This window comes from Salvelinus fontinalis, chromosome 37, assembly GCF_029448725.1.
Source record: "Salvelinus fontinalis isolate EN_2023a chromosome 37, ASM2944872v1, whole genome shotgun sequence".
Lineage (NCBI taxonomy): Eukaryota > Metazoa > Chordata > Actinopteri > Salmoniformes > Salmonidae > Salvelinus > Salvelinus fontinalis.
The window spans coordinates 9,833,393-9,850,827 of record NC_074701.1 but is presented as its reverse complement, the minus strand read 5'-3'; the positions used below and the strand labels follow the sequence as shown (position 1 = coordinate 9,850,827).

Below are 17,435 nucleotides of genomic sequence, written 5' to 3'. Positions count from 1 at the left end.
CTGCTTATAATAGGCTGTCTATAATTAGATACATGGGGCTTCTCTTCTGTCCTTACTTGATGCTCTAGAATACTAATTATGCAACGGGTGGTTTGGAATTCCCATTGTTAAAGCCTCACCTGCCCAGATACAGTATTTGAGACAACATACACATGGCCACGTTCATGTTTTACGTCGTCAGCTAGCAATGCACTACCACTCATACTTCTACAACTACTAGCATTAGCACCTGTAATTCGTCGTGGATGATTTTAAAGTTAACTTACTTTTGACCTGTTTTATCCACTAACATTTGAAGAATGGTGCCAACAAGAAGAGGATATGAGAGAAATAAAACAAGAAGAAGAGCAGGTGGACCAGCAACATGAGCCGTGTGTTACCGTTAGACATGCAGAAATCACGAATGTTAGCGCTGCTATAGACAACATAGAAAAGGAGAGAAATTATGTAGCTACAGAAAGACAATCCAACTGGGCAGTGATCTGGCAAATGTTTCAAAAAAGGTTATGGGTAATATTCTCAGGAGTTTCTATGCCACCAATGAATACGGTGTGGTTTGATTTGCAGTTGCACTTTTGCCGAAGAGGCAATGAAGGAAATCGCAAACTGAAGCCAGACTCATTCGTAATAAAAGAAGAGAAAAATGGCTTGAGATATGCAACACTGAGTTTCAATGATGAAACCAAGAACCACAAAAATGCAATGGAAAGAGACAGGGAGAATCGTCATGGCTACCAAGCACATTGTCTCTAGAAACCAAGGTTCTGGAACCATCAAACAGCGCTCGGGTAGTTTTGCTTTACTTGGCAGACAATATGAATAGAACTAACGACCAGAGAACGCCAAAAATGTAATTTGACTACCAGTGAATGTAGCATCACGTTTTGTTGAAAAATGTATGGTTTGGGAAATAATCTAGATTTTTTTTAATGGTACCAGTTGTATTAAAGCAAAAATACACGAGTCCATGTGTTATGAAATTTGCATCATGGCTGTGGTGGTCTACACCACTCGGCTTCGCATCGTGGCTTAGACCACGTCACACCCATGATAAAAATGTCATAACACATGGCCTCTCGTGTCTTATTGCTTAAATAAAGCCTTGCTCTAAAGAATGTCATGGTAGAATGAATGCATCATCAACAATCTAGTTGACATCGGTAAACCAGGGAGATTTCCGTGTATAATTTTGAAATTACATCAGTTTGTTGACCGGTTTTAAGGGAAAGAAAAGCTTTGAAAACAATACATGTTTCTGATAGTATTTCAGTTCGTCTTGGATGCATATTTTATGTGGTTGAAAGTTAAATACTGTCCACTTTTATGTTGCTGAATTTTTTGAGAACTTTTAGTCTACATAACCCGGAACCTACATGTGCATTTGCTCACATTTTCTCAAGATGAAAGAAATGATATTCCTCCACTCCTGTTCCCGAGACAAAATGAACATTCGGTCTATAATTTGACTCCAAGAAACACTTAATTCTGTAGGAGTTAATACTGTAATAGGCTACATGTGAGGCCTTACAGTCAGTGTTCAGACTTCAGTTACTATTCCAACTATTACTGTTCCCATCCGAACTTCAAAGGTGATACTATGCAAAACTGAGCCTGCGTTAAGCGGGATAAGATGTTCACATGCCACAGTGTCCGTCTAAAATCAGCATATCCCAGCGATAGGAGCTTATTCGGGTTTTTGAAAACGGGATATGATGTTTAAATGCGTCATCTCAAATACAGAATACTTGAGTATCCCGAATACTAACGGGATTTTGGTGTGCATGTAAACGTGGTCAGTGCCACTTCAGTATAGGATTTGTGAATCGTTTATTCTCTCTCTCTCCTTCATTCCTCCATCCACTCTCTCCCCTCAGCGTTTCTACGTGTCAAGCTCACGGCAGCTGCGTCGTCTGGACTCTGTGTCTCGGTCTCCCATCTATTCTCACTTTGGAGAGACAGTGTCTGGTCTGTCGGTCATCCGGGCCTATGGACACCAGGACCGCTTCCTCAAACACAACGAGAAAGTCATTGATGAAAACCTCAAGTCGGTCTACCCGTGGATAGTCTCGAACAGGTCAGGAACACACTCCGTTTTGTTCACGTCAAAACAGCACTGGATAATATGAGTTCCGTTCTGTCTGAAATGTTACGGTGAATCTGTGATGTCTGATGTTTGACTTAGTCTGTCTGTCTTGTCAGTCTTGTCTCTCTGTCTCACAGGATGTTGCTGAGGGGAAGAGAGCTCATAATAATGGCTGGAATGGAGTGAATGGAATGGTATCAACCACATGGAAATCATTTGTTTGACGTGTTCGATACCATTCCATTTATTCCGTTCCAGCCTTTACTATTTGTATTTGTATTAATTATGGATCCCCATTAGCCGCTGCCAAGGCAGCAGCTACTCTTCCTGGGGTGCAGCAAAATTAAACCAGTTATACAATTTTAAAAACATTACAATACATTCACAAAAGATTCCTCAACACATTAAGTGTGTGCCCTCAGGCTCTTACTCTACTACCACATATCTACAACACAAAATTCATGTGTACATGTGTGTATAGTGCGTACGTTATCGTGTGTTTGTATACATGTGTCTATGCCTATGTTTGTGTTGCTTCACAGTCCCCGCTGTTCCATAAGGTGTATTTGTATCTGTTTTTTTATCAAATTTTACTGCTTGCATGAGTTGTGGAATAGAGTTCCATGTCGTCATGGCTCTTTTGTAGTATTGTACGCCTCCCATAGTCTGTTCTGGACTTGGGGACTGTGAAGAGATCTCTGGTGGCATGTCTTGTGGGGTATGCATGAGTGTTTGAGCTGTGTGCCAGTAGTTCAAACAGACAGCTCGGTGCATTCAACATGTCAATACCTCTCACAAATACAAGTAGTGATGAAGTCAATCTCTCCTCCACTTTCAGCCAGGAGAGATTGACATGCATATTATTCATGTTAGCTCTGTACATCTATGCTGCCCTGTTCTGAGCCAATTGCAATTTTTCTAAGTCCTTCTGTGGCACCTGACCACATGACTGAACAGTAGTCCAGGTGCGACAAAACTAGGGTCTGTAGGACCTGCCTTGTTGTTAGTGCTGTTATGAAGGCAGAGCAACACTTTATTATGGACAGACTTCTTCTCCCCATGTTATTGACCATGACAGTTTACAATCCAGGGTTACTCCAACCAGTTTAGTCACCCCAACTGTAATTATTCATTACAGGATTTAGTTGAGATTTAGGGTTAGTGAATAATTTGTACCAAATACAGTGCTTTTAGTTTTTGAAATATTTAGGACTAACTTATTCCTTTCCACCAATTCTGAAACGAACTGCAGCTCTTTGTTAAGTGTTGCAGTCATTTCAGTCGCTGTAGTAGCTGATGTATATATTGTCGAGTCATCCGCATACATAGACACACTCAAAGCCATTGACATGTCGTTAGTAAAGATTTAGCCCATCCTCCCCAATTAAGGTGCCAGCAGCCGCCTGTGGTCGGTCTGTCTGTCTGTCTGTCTGTCTGTCTGTCTGTCTGTCTGTCTGTCTGTCTGTCTGTCTGTCTGTCTGTCTGTCTGTCTGTCTGTCTGTCTGTCTGTCTAGCTGTCTGTCTGTCTAGCTGTCTAGCTGTCTAGCTAGCTGTCTGTCTAGCTGTCTGTCTAGCTGTCTGTCTAGCTGTCTGTCTAGCTGTCTGTCTAGCTGTCTAGCTGTCTAGCTGTCTAGCTGTCTAGCTGTCTAGCTGTCTAGCTGTCTGTCTGTAAGTAATGCCTGTCTTTCTGTCCTGCAGGTGGCTGGCCATCCGTCTCGAGTTCCTTGGTAACCTGGTAGTGTTTTTCTCAGCTATGCTTGCTGTCATTGCCCGGGACTCTCTGGACAGTGGCCTGGTCGGCCTCTCCATCTCCTATGCTCTCAACGTGAGTACACCACACTCGCAACCTGCATGCGCACACACACACACACACAAACAGTGTTCTTCTGTGTTGTGCCTACTGAATATGACCTTGGGGAACCGATTATTTATCTCTCAATTCACTGTACTATACCAGAGAGAGGAGTGCTTTGTTGAGGATGGTTGAGCTGTGCCTTCAATGGTCAAATCTCAATAAAATGAAGGAAGTACTGTATGAGGTGTTTCAAAGGACTAACTGGTTTAGGGATTGAGCTGCCACCATGGTATCGGTCAGAATGAGGAGATGGAGATAAGGAATCCAGGTTTAGAGTTGAACACGAGCACAGAGGCACATGGCGGAGGGTTTGGAATGGAGGTGTGGTAGGGCCGGTAGTGTGGTAGGTAGGGAGGTTGGATGAGATACAAAATGGAAACATTCAAAACAGAAACATCCACGGTGCATTCATGGCAATGACCTGCCAGGTGGCTATGGGGGAAATACGGGCTGAACATGTACTGTATATTCTGCTTATATAGGGAACTGACAGTAGAGAAGAGGTGACTAGGGAGTAGAAAACAGGTGTGGAGGCAAGGGGCGTGGCCTGGGGTAATTGGGATCAAGTAGGTGTCCTGTTACAGTGCTATGATCCTTTTCAACACTCTGGCTGCGTTTACACATGCAGCTCAATTCTGATCTTTTGCCCAATTTTTTAAAACATTTTTATTGTGGAAAAATATCAGAATTGGGCTGCCTGTGTAAACGCAACCAATGTCACTTGTGCATCTGGACCTGTCTTTTATATGCGATCATCATATTCTGACAGCAGAAGTCACATACAGTATACTGTAAATATCAAGAGTAGATGCTCTCAAATGTAAGTGCCATTGTGTTAACATCTAACCAACCTGAACTCTGATTCAGTTCTGTTGAACTGAAGGCCTCAGTGGTACTTTAATGGTCATACATACTGAATATAATATTATTACTTAAATTAATATTATTACTTTATTTTGTTTGGACTTTGAGATTATCTTGTGATGAAAAATACTAATGTATTACTATTATGTAAGGAGATGAATCAGGGTTAAATCCTGGGTTACTGTGGAGTACTCCCTGACAAATGTGTATTTGTAAAAAGCACTTCATGGATTTTATGGATGATGGAATGATAATAAAGTGATGATGACTTGATGGTAATGACCCCAACCCCTGACATGTAGGTGACCCAGACACTGAACTGGCTGGTGAGGATGACATCAGAACTGGAGACCAACATCGTAGCTGTGGAGAGAGTCAGCGAGTACACGGAGATAGAGAATGAGGTCTGTGTGTGTTCAATGAGAATGACAGATACAGTTGAAGTCGGAAGTTTACACACACTTAGGTTGGAGTCATTCAAAATCATTTTTCAACCACTCCACAAATGTCTTGTTAACAAACTATAGTTTTGGCAAGTCGGTTAGGACATCTACTATGTGCATGACACAAGTCATGTTTCCAACAATTGTTGGATGCAGACACAGGAGGCGGATAGGACAGTTCTCAGATCATTTATTTTAAACACGGGGCAGGCAAAGGGCAGGTCGAGGACAAGCAGAGGTTCGTGATCAGGTCAGTCAGGCTGGTACAGGACGGCAGGCAGGCTCGGGGTCAGGGCAGGCAGAGATTCGTAATCTGGTCAGTCAGGCAGGTACAGGATGGCAGGCAGGCATGGGGTCAGGGCAGGCTGAATGGTCAGAACCGGGAAAAACGAGGAAACAAAACTTGAGGAACAGGAAGATGTGAAAGCACGCTGGTCAGACAAGACGGACTGGCAAAAGAGAACACAGGTAGAATGGGGCAGATGGGCGACTCCTGGAGGGGGGTGGAGACGAGCATAAAGACCGAGGAAACAGATCAGGGTGTGACAGTGATTGACATTTGGGTGACAGCTAAACCAAAAAGCAGACATAGATTTTCCATTGGAATTTGGTTGTGCTTTTCGATGGTTGAAAGCATAGTTATAACACATTGAAAATTCAACTCTCTTTTTGAGTGGGTGTAATCTCATTGACCAATGTCTCAACCAAATATTACCCAGTTATCCATGTTGAAATTACATAGTGTTCCCAGTGGGAAGCATTTCCTGACGAGGCTTTGCAGGTATAGAATGAGACCTTGTTTGAGCTGAGTTTAGAATATGTTGAATTTGAAAACGTACTGCTTGTGAACAATCTGATGTTAAATAGACAGTGAAAACATGTCTGTTCTGTGACTTACAATATAGAAACACTATGTCATCAACTTGGACCATAAACGGTCTTTTAGTGATGGGAAGTTTGGCTCTTTTTACTGACTGATCTTTTTAACTCGTTCTGTCAATAGAACGGCTAATTTCGTTCATTTGATTCAGTAATGCCCAGAGCACGAAGGATCCCCTACCAGCGAACGATGAACTAAAAACCTGAAAAAAAAATCATGATTCTACAAGCCTACTGTTCATCATAGGGGTCTTGTCATTCGAGCTGTCATTCGTGACTGAGACTTATAAAAGTGTGCTTCAAACAATGTACATTTGTGATTATTCTGCATGCAAATTCACATTTCAGTCATATAGCAGACGCTCTTATCCAGAGCAATTGACAGCAGTTCACACATCTTTATTTGCACTGGTCCCCATGGGAATCGAACCCCCAACCCTGGCATTGCAAGTGTCATGCTCTATCAACTGAGCCACACAGGACCCCAGAACTTCTGGCGTCAGCCCAATGCTTCAGACACACTGTTTTAGAACACGCGTGTGCTGATCCATTTCCGCGTGACAGTTTTCTTAAGCTAGTTTTGGTAAACGTGTGTGTGTGCTACGTGTTTTTGTGAGGTGGAGTTGTGTATAAAACGTGTATGTGCGTTTGAACAGGCGGACTGGGTGTCAGAGATACGACCGCCAGAGAAGTGGCCTGAGGCTGGGAGGCTGAGGTTCGAGAACTTCAAGGTCCGCTACCGACCTGAACTGGACTTGGTGCTGCACGGGATCACCTGCGACATCGACAGCACAGAGAAGGTGGGTGAGAGAGACAGAGAGACCAGCGTCAGACACCACACATACAGTGGGGCCCTGAAATGATTTACACCCTTGATAAAGTTGAGCAATAATGACTGAATAAAATTTATTAATTCAAATACAGAGATATATTGTATGTGCATTTTTTGTAAATTATTATATTATTTTTATGCTAATACAATTGCTCAGAGAAAGAGATTTTATTTAACAAATAATATAAATTTTCCTCAAAAAGGTAGGGTTCAAACAGTCATTATTGCGAAAATCTTTATCAAGGTTGTCAATAATTTTTACCCCACTGTCTGGTATCATATTTCACATACCACGTCGACAAAGAAACAATGTATATAACGGTCTACGTGCAAAGAAAACTAACTAGTATTCATCCCCACAGGACTTTTTCACATTTTGTTGTGTTACAAAGTGGTATTGAAATGGATTTAATTGTTGTTTTTGTCATTGATCTACCAAAAATAATCTATAATATCAAAGTGAAAATAATAATGTTATAAATGTTTACAAATTAATACAAAATAAAACAACTAAAATATATTATTCACCCCCTTTGTTATGGCAAGCCTAAATTAGTTCAGGAGTAGAAATTGGCTTTAAAAAAATCACATGTTAAATGGTGTCACTCTGTATGACATAATGCCTCGTAGAGAAGGGCAGCAATTGGTAGATGGGTGAAAATAACCAATCAAACACTGAATATCCCTTTAAGCATGGTCAAGTTAATAATTAGGCTGCGGATCAAACCTCCGAAACACAACAAAGATACAGTCATTCTTCCTAATGACCCCGGGATGCTGGCCTTCTAGGCAGAGTTCCTCTGTCCAGTGTCGGTTCTTTTGCCCATCTTAATCTTTTATTTTTATTGGCTTGTCTGAAATATGGGTTTTTCTTTGAAGCTGCCAGTTGAGGACTTGTGAGGCGTCTGTTTCTCAAACTAGCCACTCTAATGTATTTGTCCTCCTGCTCAGTCGTGCACCGGGGCCAGCTTGCGCTGTTCTGTGAAGGGAGTAGTACACAGCGTTGTTTGAGATCTTCAGTTTCTTTGCAATTTCTCGCATGGAATAGCCTTAATTTCTCAGAACAAGAATAGACTGACGAGTTTCAGAAGAAAGGTCTTTGTTTCTGGACATTTTGAGTCTGTAATCGAACCCACAAATGCTGACGCTCCAGAGACTCAACTAGTCTAAAGAAAGCCAGTTTTATTGCTTCTTTAATCAGAACAACAGATTTCAGCTGTGCTAACATCATTGCAAAAGGGGTTTTCTAATGATCAATTAGCCTTTTTAAAGTGATAAACTTGGATTAACTAACACAACGTGCCATTGGAACACAGGTGTGATGGTTGCTGATAATGGGCCTCTGTACGCCTATGTAGATATTCCATAAAAAATCTGCCGTTTCCAGCTACAATAGTCATTTGCAACATTAACAATGTCTACACCGTATTTCTGATCAATTTGATATTTTAATGGACAAAAAATGTGTTTTTCTTTCAAAAACAAGAACATTTCTCAGTGGCCCCAAACTTTTGAGCGGTGGTGTACACTGTACTGTATGTGCATGCTTTATCTTGGAAAACGCTAGCAAGAGAGAGAGCACCGTACTACTGTCACAACATTGATTCAGGGTCAACACAGCACAGCGATTTAGGGTCAACTTGAGAACTCTGAAACTCTAGAATGAGTCCAGAATATACTTAAGCAATAAGGCCCAAAGGGGTGTGGAATATGGCCAATATACCACGGCTAAGGGCTGTTATGCACGACGCAACGCGGAGTGGCTGGATACAGCCCTAAGCCATGGTGTATTGGCCATACAGTATACCACAAACCTCCGAGGTACGTAATTAAAAGAGTAAAAATACCTGTGGTATACGGTGTGATCAGTGGAGGAAGGGGAGGACCAATTTCAGAAACATTTAAATAGTGAAGAAAAAAAACGTACTTACTAAAAATATTAACATGTAACCAGATAATTGATTAAAACACAGTGTTTTGCAATGAAGGTCTACAGTAATCTCAATAGCACTCTGTAGGGTAGCACCATGGTGTAGCCGGAGGATAGTTAGTTTCCGTCCTCCTCTGGGTACATTGACTTCAATACAAAACCTAGGAGGCTCGTGATTCTCACCCCCTTCCATAGACTTGCACAGTAATTATGACCATTTCCAAACTATCAGAGCTCTTGCCATGCTGTCCACCCAATCAAAGGATCAGAGAATGAATCTAGTACTGAAAGCATAAGCTACAGCTAGCTTGCACCGCAGTGCATAAAATGTGGTGAGTAGTTGACTCAAAGAGCGAGAAAGACAACAGTTAAACAGTTTGAACTCATTTGTTATTTCTTTAAATTAAAAAGCAAGAGAGAGTGAGCTAGCTATATTTCGTAATTCTTCACTTACTTATTTAGTGAATGCAGCTAGCTAGTTTAGACTACTCAAACAGAGAGGGATGCTATGTTAGCTAGCTGGCTATGGCTATCCAACACTGGAACTCTTCCAAGTCAAGATAAGCTTTTGGTTTTATTAATTTATTGCCACAGGGGCACGTCGGTGTAACTGCTAAACTCCTTGCTGACTGTACTACATGATTGTAGCGGGTTTACTAACGTGTTAGTTTCAGTAGCCATGTTGACTATGATGTTATGAAATGGTGACGACAATGTAAGCTGTGTGTAGCAGTTAACGTTTATGATATGAAGGTTTGGCTTGGAAAGGTTTTTTCACCTGGTCACAGACAGCTGATGTTTTGTGCACTGAAGTCCACAAGGGAGGGAAAAGGTGTGAGGAAGAGAGAGCGTAGATGCGAGAAGAAATTGTACAACGATCAAAGGTCTAATGCCGTATGTATGCGGCTGCTATGAAAGTGAACTCTGTTTGCGTGTGAGGGGGTATATTCCTTCCACCGATTCTGTTGAAAAACATTTCTTAAACGGAGGTAAAGGTAACGAAACGAGGATAAACATACCTGAATTTGTCCATTATGAACTATTGTTTGCAATTGTTGGAATAATGATGATATACCATGGCTTTCAGCCAATCCGCATTCAGGGCATGAACCACCCAGTTTATATTTAAGAACAGCCAGTGTTTGTGTTCTTGTATGTTAAAGTAAGAGAGAGAGGACAAGAAAGAAAGTTTGTACTTGAAAAGCTGGTTGTGCGAGAAAGAAAGAGCAACACGTGACATTACGAACACTGAAAAAGTGTATTTGTGTGTGCATGTGTGGGTGGGTGTACAGTGCCTTCTGAAAGTATTCCGACCCCTAGACTTTTCCCACATTTTGTTACGTTACAGCCTTATTCTAAAATGGATTAAATGAAGAAAGAATACTCAGCAATCTATACACAATACCCCATAATGAGAAAGTGAAAAATCGTTTAAAAATAAAAAAAAATTGCAAATGGCTTACAAATAAAAAACAGAAAAAGCTTATTTACATAAGTATTCAGAACCTATGCTATGAGACTCTTTAACTAGTCGGACGTAGAGGATTTACTTCCGACACCTGACATGGCCAAAATCCCCATCATTCGCATGAAGAAGTGACAGAGATATCGGGGACGTCGGTCAAGGTGCCTTGCAAGAATTCGACGGCGAGTGAGTAATCCAGCTTTACCATCAGTCCTATTAGCCAACGTGCAATCATTGGATAATAAAATGAATGTACTCCGATCAAGACTATCCTACCAACGGGACATTCAAAACAGTAATATATTTTGTTTCGTCGAGTTGTTTCACACAATCTAATATTAAGGAAGTCTCTAGGTTTTGCTCACCTGAGGTAGAATATCTGCACTGAGCTAAAGGGTAGAGCTACCGCTTTCAAGGAACGGGACTCTAACCCAGAAGCTTATAAGAAATCCTGCTATGACCTCTACGACAAACCATCAAACATGTAAAGCGTCAAAACAGGACTAAGATTGAATCATACTACACCAGCTCCGACGCTCGTCAGATGTGGCATTGCTTGCAAACGTTTACGGACTACAAAGGAAAGCTGCCCAATGACACAAGCCTAGCAGACAAATTAAATAACTTCTATGCTCGCTTTGAAGCAAGCAACACTGAAGCATGCATGAGAGCATCAGCTGTTCTGGACATCTGTGTGATCACACTCTCCGTAACCGATGTGAGTAAGACCTTTAAACAGGTCAACATTTACAAGGCCGCAGGGCAAGATGAATTACCTGCCTAAATTTACTACTGACCCGTAGCACTCACATCTGTAGCCATAAGGTGCTTTGAAAGGCTGGTCATGGCTCAAATCAACACAATTATCTCAGAAAACCTAGACCTACTCCAATTTGCATACCGCCCCAACAGATCCACAGATGATGCAATCTCTATTGCACTCCACAATGCCTTTTCCCACCTGGACAAAAGGAACACCTACGTCAGAAGGCTATTCTTTGACTACAGCACTGCGTTCAACACCATAGTGCCCTCAAAGCTCATCACTAAGCTAAGGACCCTGGAACTAAACACCTCCCTCTGCATCTGGATCCTGGACTTCCTGACGGGCCGCTCCCAGTTGGTAAAGGTAGGTAACAACACATCTGCCACACTGTTCCTCTACACGAGGGCCCCTCAGGGGTACGTGCTCAGTCCCCTCCTGTACTCCCTGTTCACCCATAACTGTATGGCCAAATGATTGTGGACTACAGGAAAAGGAGGGCAGAGCACGCTCCCATTCTCATTGAGGCTGGTTTCCACATCATCAAAAAACTACCATGGTCCAAACAAACCAAGACAGTCGTGAAGAGGGCACGAGCAAGCAACTCTGCTGTCCTCATAACTGGATAATTATTAAATGATTTGCGTGTTTGCCTCATCCTCCTTATTAGGTCTAGGCTACTATGCCGAGAATAATACTATTTTCCATCTTGGTGTTGTTTGCTCAATTTCACTTCTTGTGGCCTGAAATATTTGTCATTCAAATGTAAGCTATGATTGAGAAGCCATAGACTTTTTCACAATTATTCACATTTGAAAGCTGCAATAGGATATTACACACTTAATTACAATACTTGGGAAATATTCTTAATAAGTAACTTTTCTTAATGCTTTTATGATATTTCAATTAGAATTAGCCTAGGTTTTTGACCGTTTGGGTCACAATGGCAAAGAGGGATTTCTTTCCGTTTCTTAAAATAGCCTAAGTTTTGCTCAATTTGTTAGGTTTGTTCAAACTCCTAATTCTATTTTCCTATTGTTTGTTCTCTCTATCATTATTACCTTAGGCCTACTATGTTTTTAGATGATTCAAAAACAACTTAAAACTTTGAGATAGCTTAGAACTTTGTAAGATTAATTCCATTTTTTAATAATGAAATAGTGCGGCGGGAAAAAGTCAGCATGCATAAAACGAATAGAGTAGCTTAATAGGTCAAGTCATATTCATATCAAATGGAGATTTATTTTTATTTTTAAAAAGCCATTAATAATAATTAGACATTGGACAGTCCGGTATAAAAATAGGCCCAGATCATTGGAGAGAGAAAACAAAAACATATTTTCTGACTGGACATTTTGCATTATTTTGGTGAAACTCAGGTCTGTCTTCATTGTTCTTGTGCATTCTGTTTTTAGTTTATAACATATTTATGGAAATAGGTTATGCAGGCCATAGCAAAGGTATATGCCACTTGGCATCGGCGCCCGGGGAGCAGTCGTTGTTGGTTAACTACCTTGCTCAAGCGCAGAAGGGCAAATATTACCACCTTGCCTGACTTGGCGATTCAAACCAGTGAACTTTCTGTTACTAGCCCAACTCTCTTAACTGCTAGGCTACTTGCCACCCTACACAGGGACACGATCAGTCACTGTTACAGAGTTGGACAGAGGGCACACTTGGTCCAAAGCCTGTTTTATCATGGCCAGCGCCATTAAGGACTGACACACGTTTTTAAGCAAACATTACATAACTGCAGGTGGCAGTAAACCACCAACCTTGGTTTAATACTTGTTCTTTAGTACATCTCTATGGTCATGACCCATCTGCGACAAGAATGAAGCATTACTCAAAGTCTTACTGAACGTCCTCCATTTTGTCCAGATCGGTATAGTGGGTCGAACAGGTGCTGGGAAGTCCAGTCTGACCAACTGCCTGTTTAGAATCATCGAGGCAGCAGAGGGACGGATCTTGATCGATGGGACAGACATCGCTACTCTAGGCCTACATGACCTCAGGAGCAGACTCACTATTATACCACAGGTAACGCACACACGGAAATGCACGTATGCACGCTTACACACACGTGCGCGCACGCACGCACCCACAGACGCACGTCCTTATAAATGGCATAAACGTTCTAATATTTTGACATGATGACATTTTGTTTCTCCATTCGGTGTGTGTGTGTGTGTAGGACCCAGTGCTGTTCTCAGGGACGCTGCGTATGAACCTGGACCCGTTTGAGACCTTCAGTGATGAGGAGATCTGGCGCGTCCTAGAGCTCTCCCATTTGAAGGAGTACGTGGGAGGGTTACAGGAAGGACTGACCCACGAGGTGTCAGAGGGGGGAGAGAACCTCAGGTGGGTTACGCTCACATAGCCGCACACTTCAGATACAAGGGCATCGTTGAGACTGAAACGCTTGTCACCTTCGATTTGAAGAATGTCTTTTGTGTGCTAGAAATATCTTGTTAGCTTGCTGCCCATTGCTAGTTGGATGGATGGGCAGCAAAACAGCAAAACAGTTGGTTGGATAACAGCAAAGAATTTTGCATTTTTAAAGCTATTTTCCTGCCATTCTACACATATTGGCCATGGGGCAGAGAGAAGAAAATGCCATTTTATAGTTAATCTCATGCTATTTTACAAATTTTGCAATGAGGCTGAGAGAATTGATCATTTCTAAAGCTAATTTCCTGCTATTCTAAACATTTTTGCCAAAGCTTATGACCTGTCCATATGCTATCTGTGGAGGGGCCGACCTGGGTTAGAGGCCCCCAGAGTCCGTGGGCTCCGGGGGTGTATGGTACGCCAGTGGGAGAGATGCATTCTGATAAGCGCACACGTATGAAGGTTGCGCCACATTTCAAAATGCAACTGAGGGAATAACACAGCTTTTAAAGTAATTACTGTTGTTATTGTTAAAGACGAGGGTCAGCTTTGTCGGAGTATAAAACGTATTTCTCAACTCTCAATATTGAGCAAATGGCACCACTTTACAACCAGAGTATGCAATGTGGTTTTCAGATGATGCGCCCGCGGACCAGAGTGTACCATTTGCTGTGAATACTGGAGGTGTGCCGAGTATTTGGACAAAACTAGTATTGTAACAGATATAGAGAATTATTTTTTGTAATTATCCGTCATCGGGAAAAAGTTATTTTCAGCTGCCAGCATGCTTCACTCTTTCACTCGCGCTGTGTGCTGTAAACAACTATTGGCTAGTTCTTTTACTTGTAAAGAAAATGGCCGGGGTATCGGTTGAGCCTGCTGCAAAGATTGGATGAGAACAAGCTGCTCTATTCTCATTGTTGTTCAATCAAGTTATTTCCTGTCATATGGTTGTTTACTGGTTGTCTACTTGGCACTGTTTAGTAGGCCTACTTTATCTGTCCGTATAATTATTCCCTTTCTGACGTCTCTCATTATGTCGTGATCCAAGCCCGTGCTTGCTTGCTATTTATTTTTGCCCAACAATAAGAGCTGTTATTGTGAAGCGGAAATGTCTAGGAGCAGTAACTGCTCTGCCGCAAAGTGGTAGGCCACACAAGCTCACAGAACGGCACCACTGAGTGCTGAAGCGCGTAGTGCGTAAAAATCGCCTGTCCCCGGTTGCAACACTCGCTACTGAGTTCCAAACTGCCTCTGGAAGCAACATCAGCACAACAACTGTTCGTCGGGAGCTTCATGAAATGGGTTTCCATGGCTAAGCAGCCGCACACAAGCCTAAGATCACCATGTCAATGCCAAGCGTCAGCTGGAGTAGTGTAAGGCCCGCCGCCATTGGACAGTGGAAACGTGTTCTCTTGAGTGATGTATCACGTTTCACCATCTGGCAGTCAGATGGACGAATCTGCGTTTGGTGGATGCCAGGAGAACGCTACCTGCCCGACTGCATATTGCCAACTGTAGTTTGGTGGAGGAGGAATAATGGTCTGCGGCCGTTTTTCATGGTTCGGGCTAGGCCCCTTAGTTCCAGTGAAGGAAAATCTTAAAGCTACAGCATACAATGACATTCTAGATGATTCTGTGCTTCCAACTTTGTGGCAACAGTTTGGGGAAGGCCCTTTCCTGTTTCAGCATGACAATGCGACCGCGCACAGAGCGAGGTCTATACAGAAATGGTTTGTCAAGGTCGGTGTGGAAGAACTTGAGTGTCCTGCACAAAGCCCCGACCTCAACCCCATCAAACACCGTTGGGATGAATTGGAATCCCGACTGCAAGCAAAGCCTAATCGCCCAACATCAGTTCTCAGCCTCACTAGTGCTCTTGTGGCTGAATGGAAGCAAGTCCCTGCAGCAACGTTCTAACGTCTAGTGGAAAGCCTTCCCAGAAGAGTGGAGGCTGTTATAGCAGCAAAGGGGGGACCAACTCCATATTATTGCCCATGACTTTGGAATGAGATGTTTGACGAGCAGGTGTCCACATACTTTTGGTGTATTTTTGACAGGTTGCACATGTTTCATTACAGTATTGGTCAGAGACAGTTGTTGTGTCTGGCCCGTGCACTGCTGAGGAAGTCTCGCATTCTGATTCTGGACGAGGCTACAGCTGCTGTGGACCTGGAGACAGACAACCTGATCCAGAAAACCATACGACGCGAGTTCTCCCATTGCACTGTACTCACCATCGCACACAGACTCCACAGCATCCTGGACAGTAGCAGGTAACACACATGCACATGCACAGTAGAGTCACTCCTATGTAGTCAAATGTAACACTATGTTGGGGTTTATATGGTCCCATCCCCATTTTGTGTTAAAACTACTCTGGTCATGGTGCTGCTAGTTTTGGAGTTAAAATGACACTAAATGGCTTTAAAAGGACTCTGTCCCAATCAACTCCAGTTATCAACACTAACTCCAGGGAGCGTATCACTCTCTTGAGGGCGAAGATAACTTCCAGTAGAGTCAATTTAACCTTCATCTTTTTTAACACTGTCATTTCAACTATCCTTGATTTACTGTGTACTTACACACACACACACACACACTTTATGACAAGAGTTTTCTCACAGATCATGGCAACTGAAACTCTGAAACAGTTGACTCTCACTCATCCTTTCCTCCCTCTTCTCCCGCTCCCTCTTCCTCCATCCCTCTCTCTCTAACACTTTCAGGGTGATGGTGCTGGATGCTGGGAAGATCGTGGAGTTTGACTCTCCCAGCACTCTCTTCAACAAACAGGGTCACTTCTATTCCATGGCAAGGGATGCTGGTATCACTACAGTTGACAGCACTGCTCTGTACAGCACTGTATTGGATAGCACTACTCTCTGAGGCTTGGGACTCAGAGAGGGCAGAATCATGCCTTAACTGCAGAGGGGATGCTAGCCTCTGGTGTTGATTGTAAAAGAGAATGTGTTCTCAATAACTTACCGGAGGGGTTTATTACAAAGCAGTATCAACAAGTTATCCGGGTAACTTTAGAAGCTTAAGTTGAATATGGGCTATTGAGAAATATTATACCATTTCAAAAAGACGACTTCTTTGTGATAAAGATGCATGCCAAATGTGTTATTTTTCTCCTGTGTTTATTTCTGACTGATTTTATACACGTTTTTGCAGTCTGTTATTGATATAAAGACTGTTTGATCGGTGAGGTGTATTTCAATGAAGGTTGGTTTGATTTTAAGAACCTTATATAAGCAGTGAAGGTGTCAAACTTGACTTAGGTAAAAAAGAATATTGATTGATTTACAAAACGGATAATATAGTATGTGATTTAGTTTTTAAATGTCATACCTTAAGGAATTCACTCTTCCATTGTAAAACGAGTCGTCCCAAAAACAATGGGACTACTCTTTAGTATAGACACAGTTTAAAAAAAATCAAGTTATAGCTAAAACCATTTCACTTCACAGTGTGAATCAAACCAACCTTCAAAGACCAATTACTGAAAAAAATATCAGAATGGGGCTACTGTGGAAATGCAGCCATGTAAAACTGTGAGAAGTCCGAAAAAAGATTGGATATTGAAAAAAATTGGTTTCTTAGGGTGGCTGTGTGAACAGCCATAAGGTCGGGAAAAAGGTGGGAAATGTGCTGGACAGTATTAACACTAACATGATCAACATGTAAAATGTCCTCGTGGTTTTTGAAGGACACAGCTTAGAAATGCCTGAAATATTTTTGTGATGCTTTCTAACCTTATCATAATCTCAAAACCGCTGTCAATATTCTTTTATTATGTATTTTAATATTCATCTGAAAATGCATGTGAAATGTATTAATATATTAGACAAATATTTGATCTGTCCAATTTGAAATATTTCACATGTCCTGAAAATAAATCAAATTTGCAATAAATTTAAATGTAAA

General features: G+C 41.9%; 1 protein-coding gene across 1 annotated transcript in view; it reads left to right on the top strand.

The window, feature by feature from the left end:
* The window catches only part of abcc2 (ATP-binding cassette, sub-family C (CFTR/MRP), member 2), a 53,043-nt gene extending 36,412 nt beyond the window's left edge, over nt 1–16,631 (top strand). The window contains exons 25-32 of the mRNA XM_055901858.1: nt 1,875–2,074; nt 3,782–3,908; nt 5,105–5,206; nt 6,781–6,924; nt 12,996–13,154; nt 13,309–13,475; nt 15,587–15,781; nt 16,235–16,631. Coding sequence (XP_055757833.1) covers nt 1,875–2,074; nt 3,782–3,908; nt 5,105–5,206; nt 6,781–6,924; nt 12,996–13,154; nt 13,309–13,475; nt 15,587–15,781; nt 16,235–16,394 — 1,254 coding nt within the window. The 3' untranslated portion in view covers nt 16,395–16,631. The remainder of the gene's footprint in view (nt 1–1,874; nt 2,075–3,781; nt 3,909–5,104; nt 5,207–6,780; nt 6,925–12,995; nt 13,155–13,308; nt 13,476–15,586; nt 15,782–16,234) is intronic.
* The last annotated feature ends 804 nt before the right edge of the window (nt 16,632–17,435 follow it).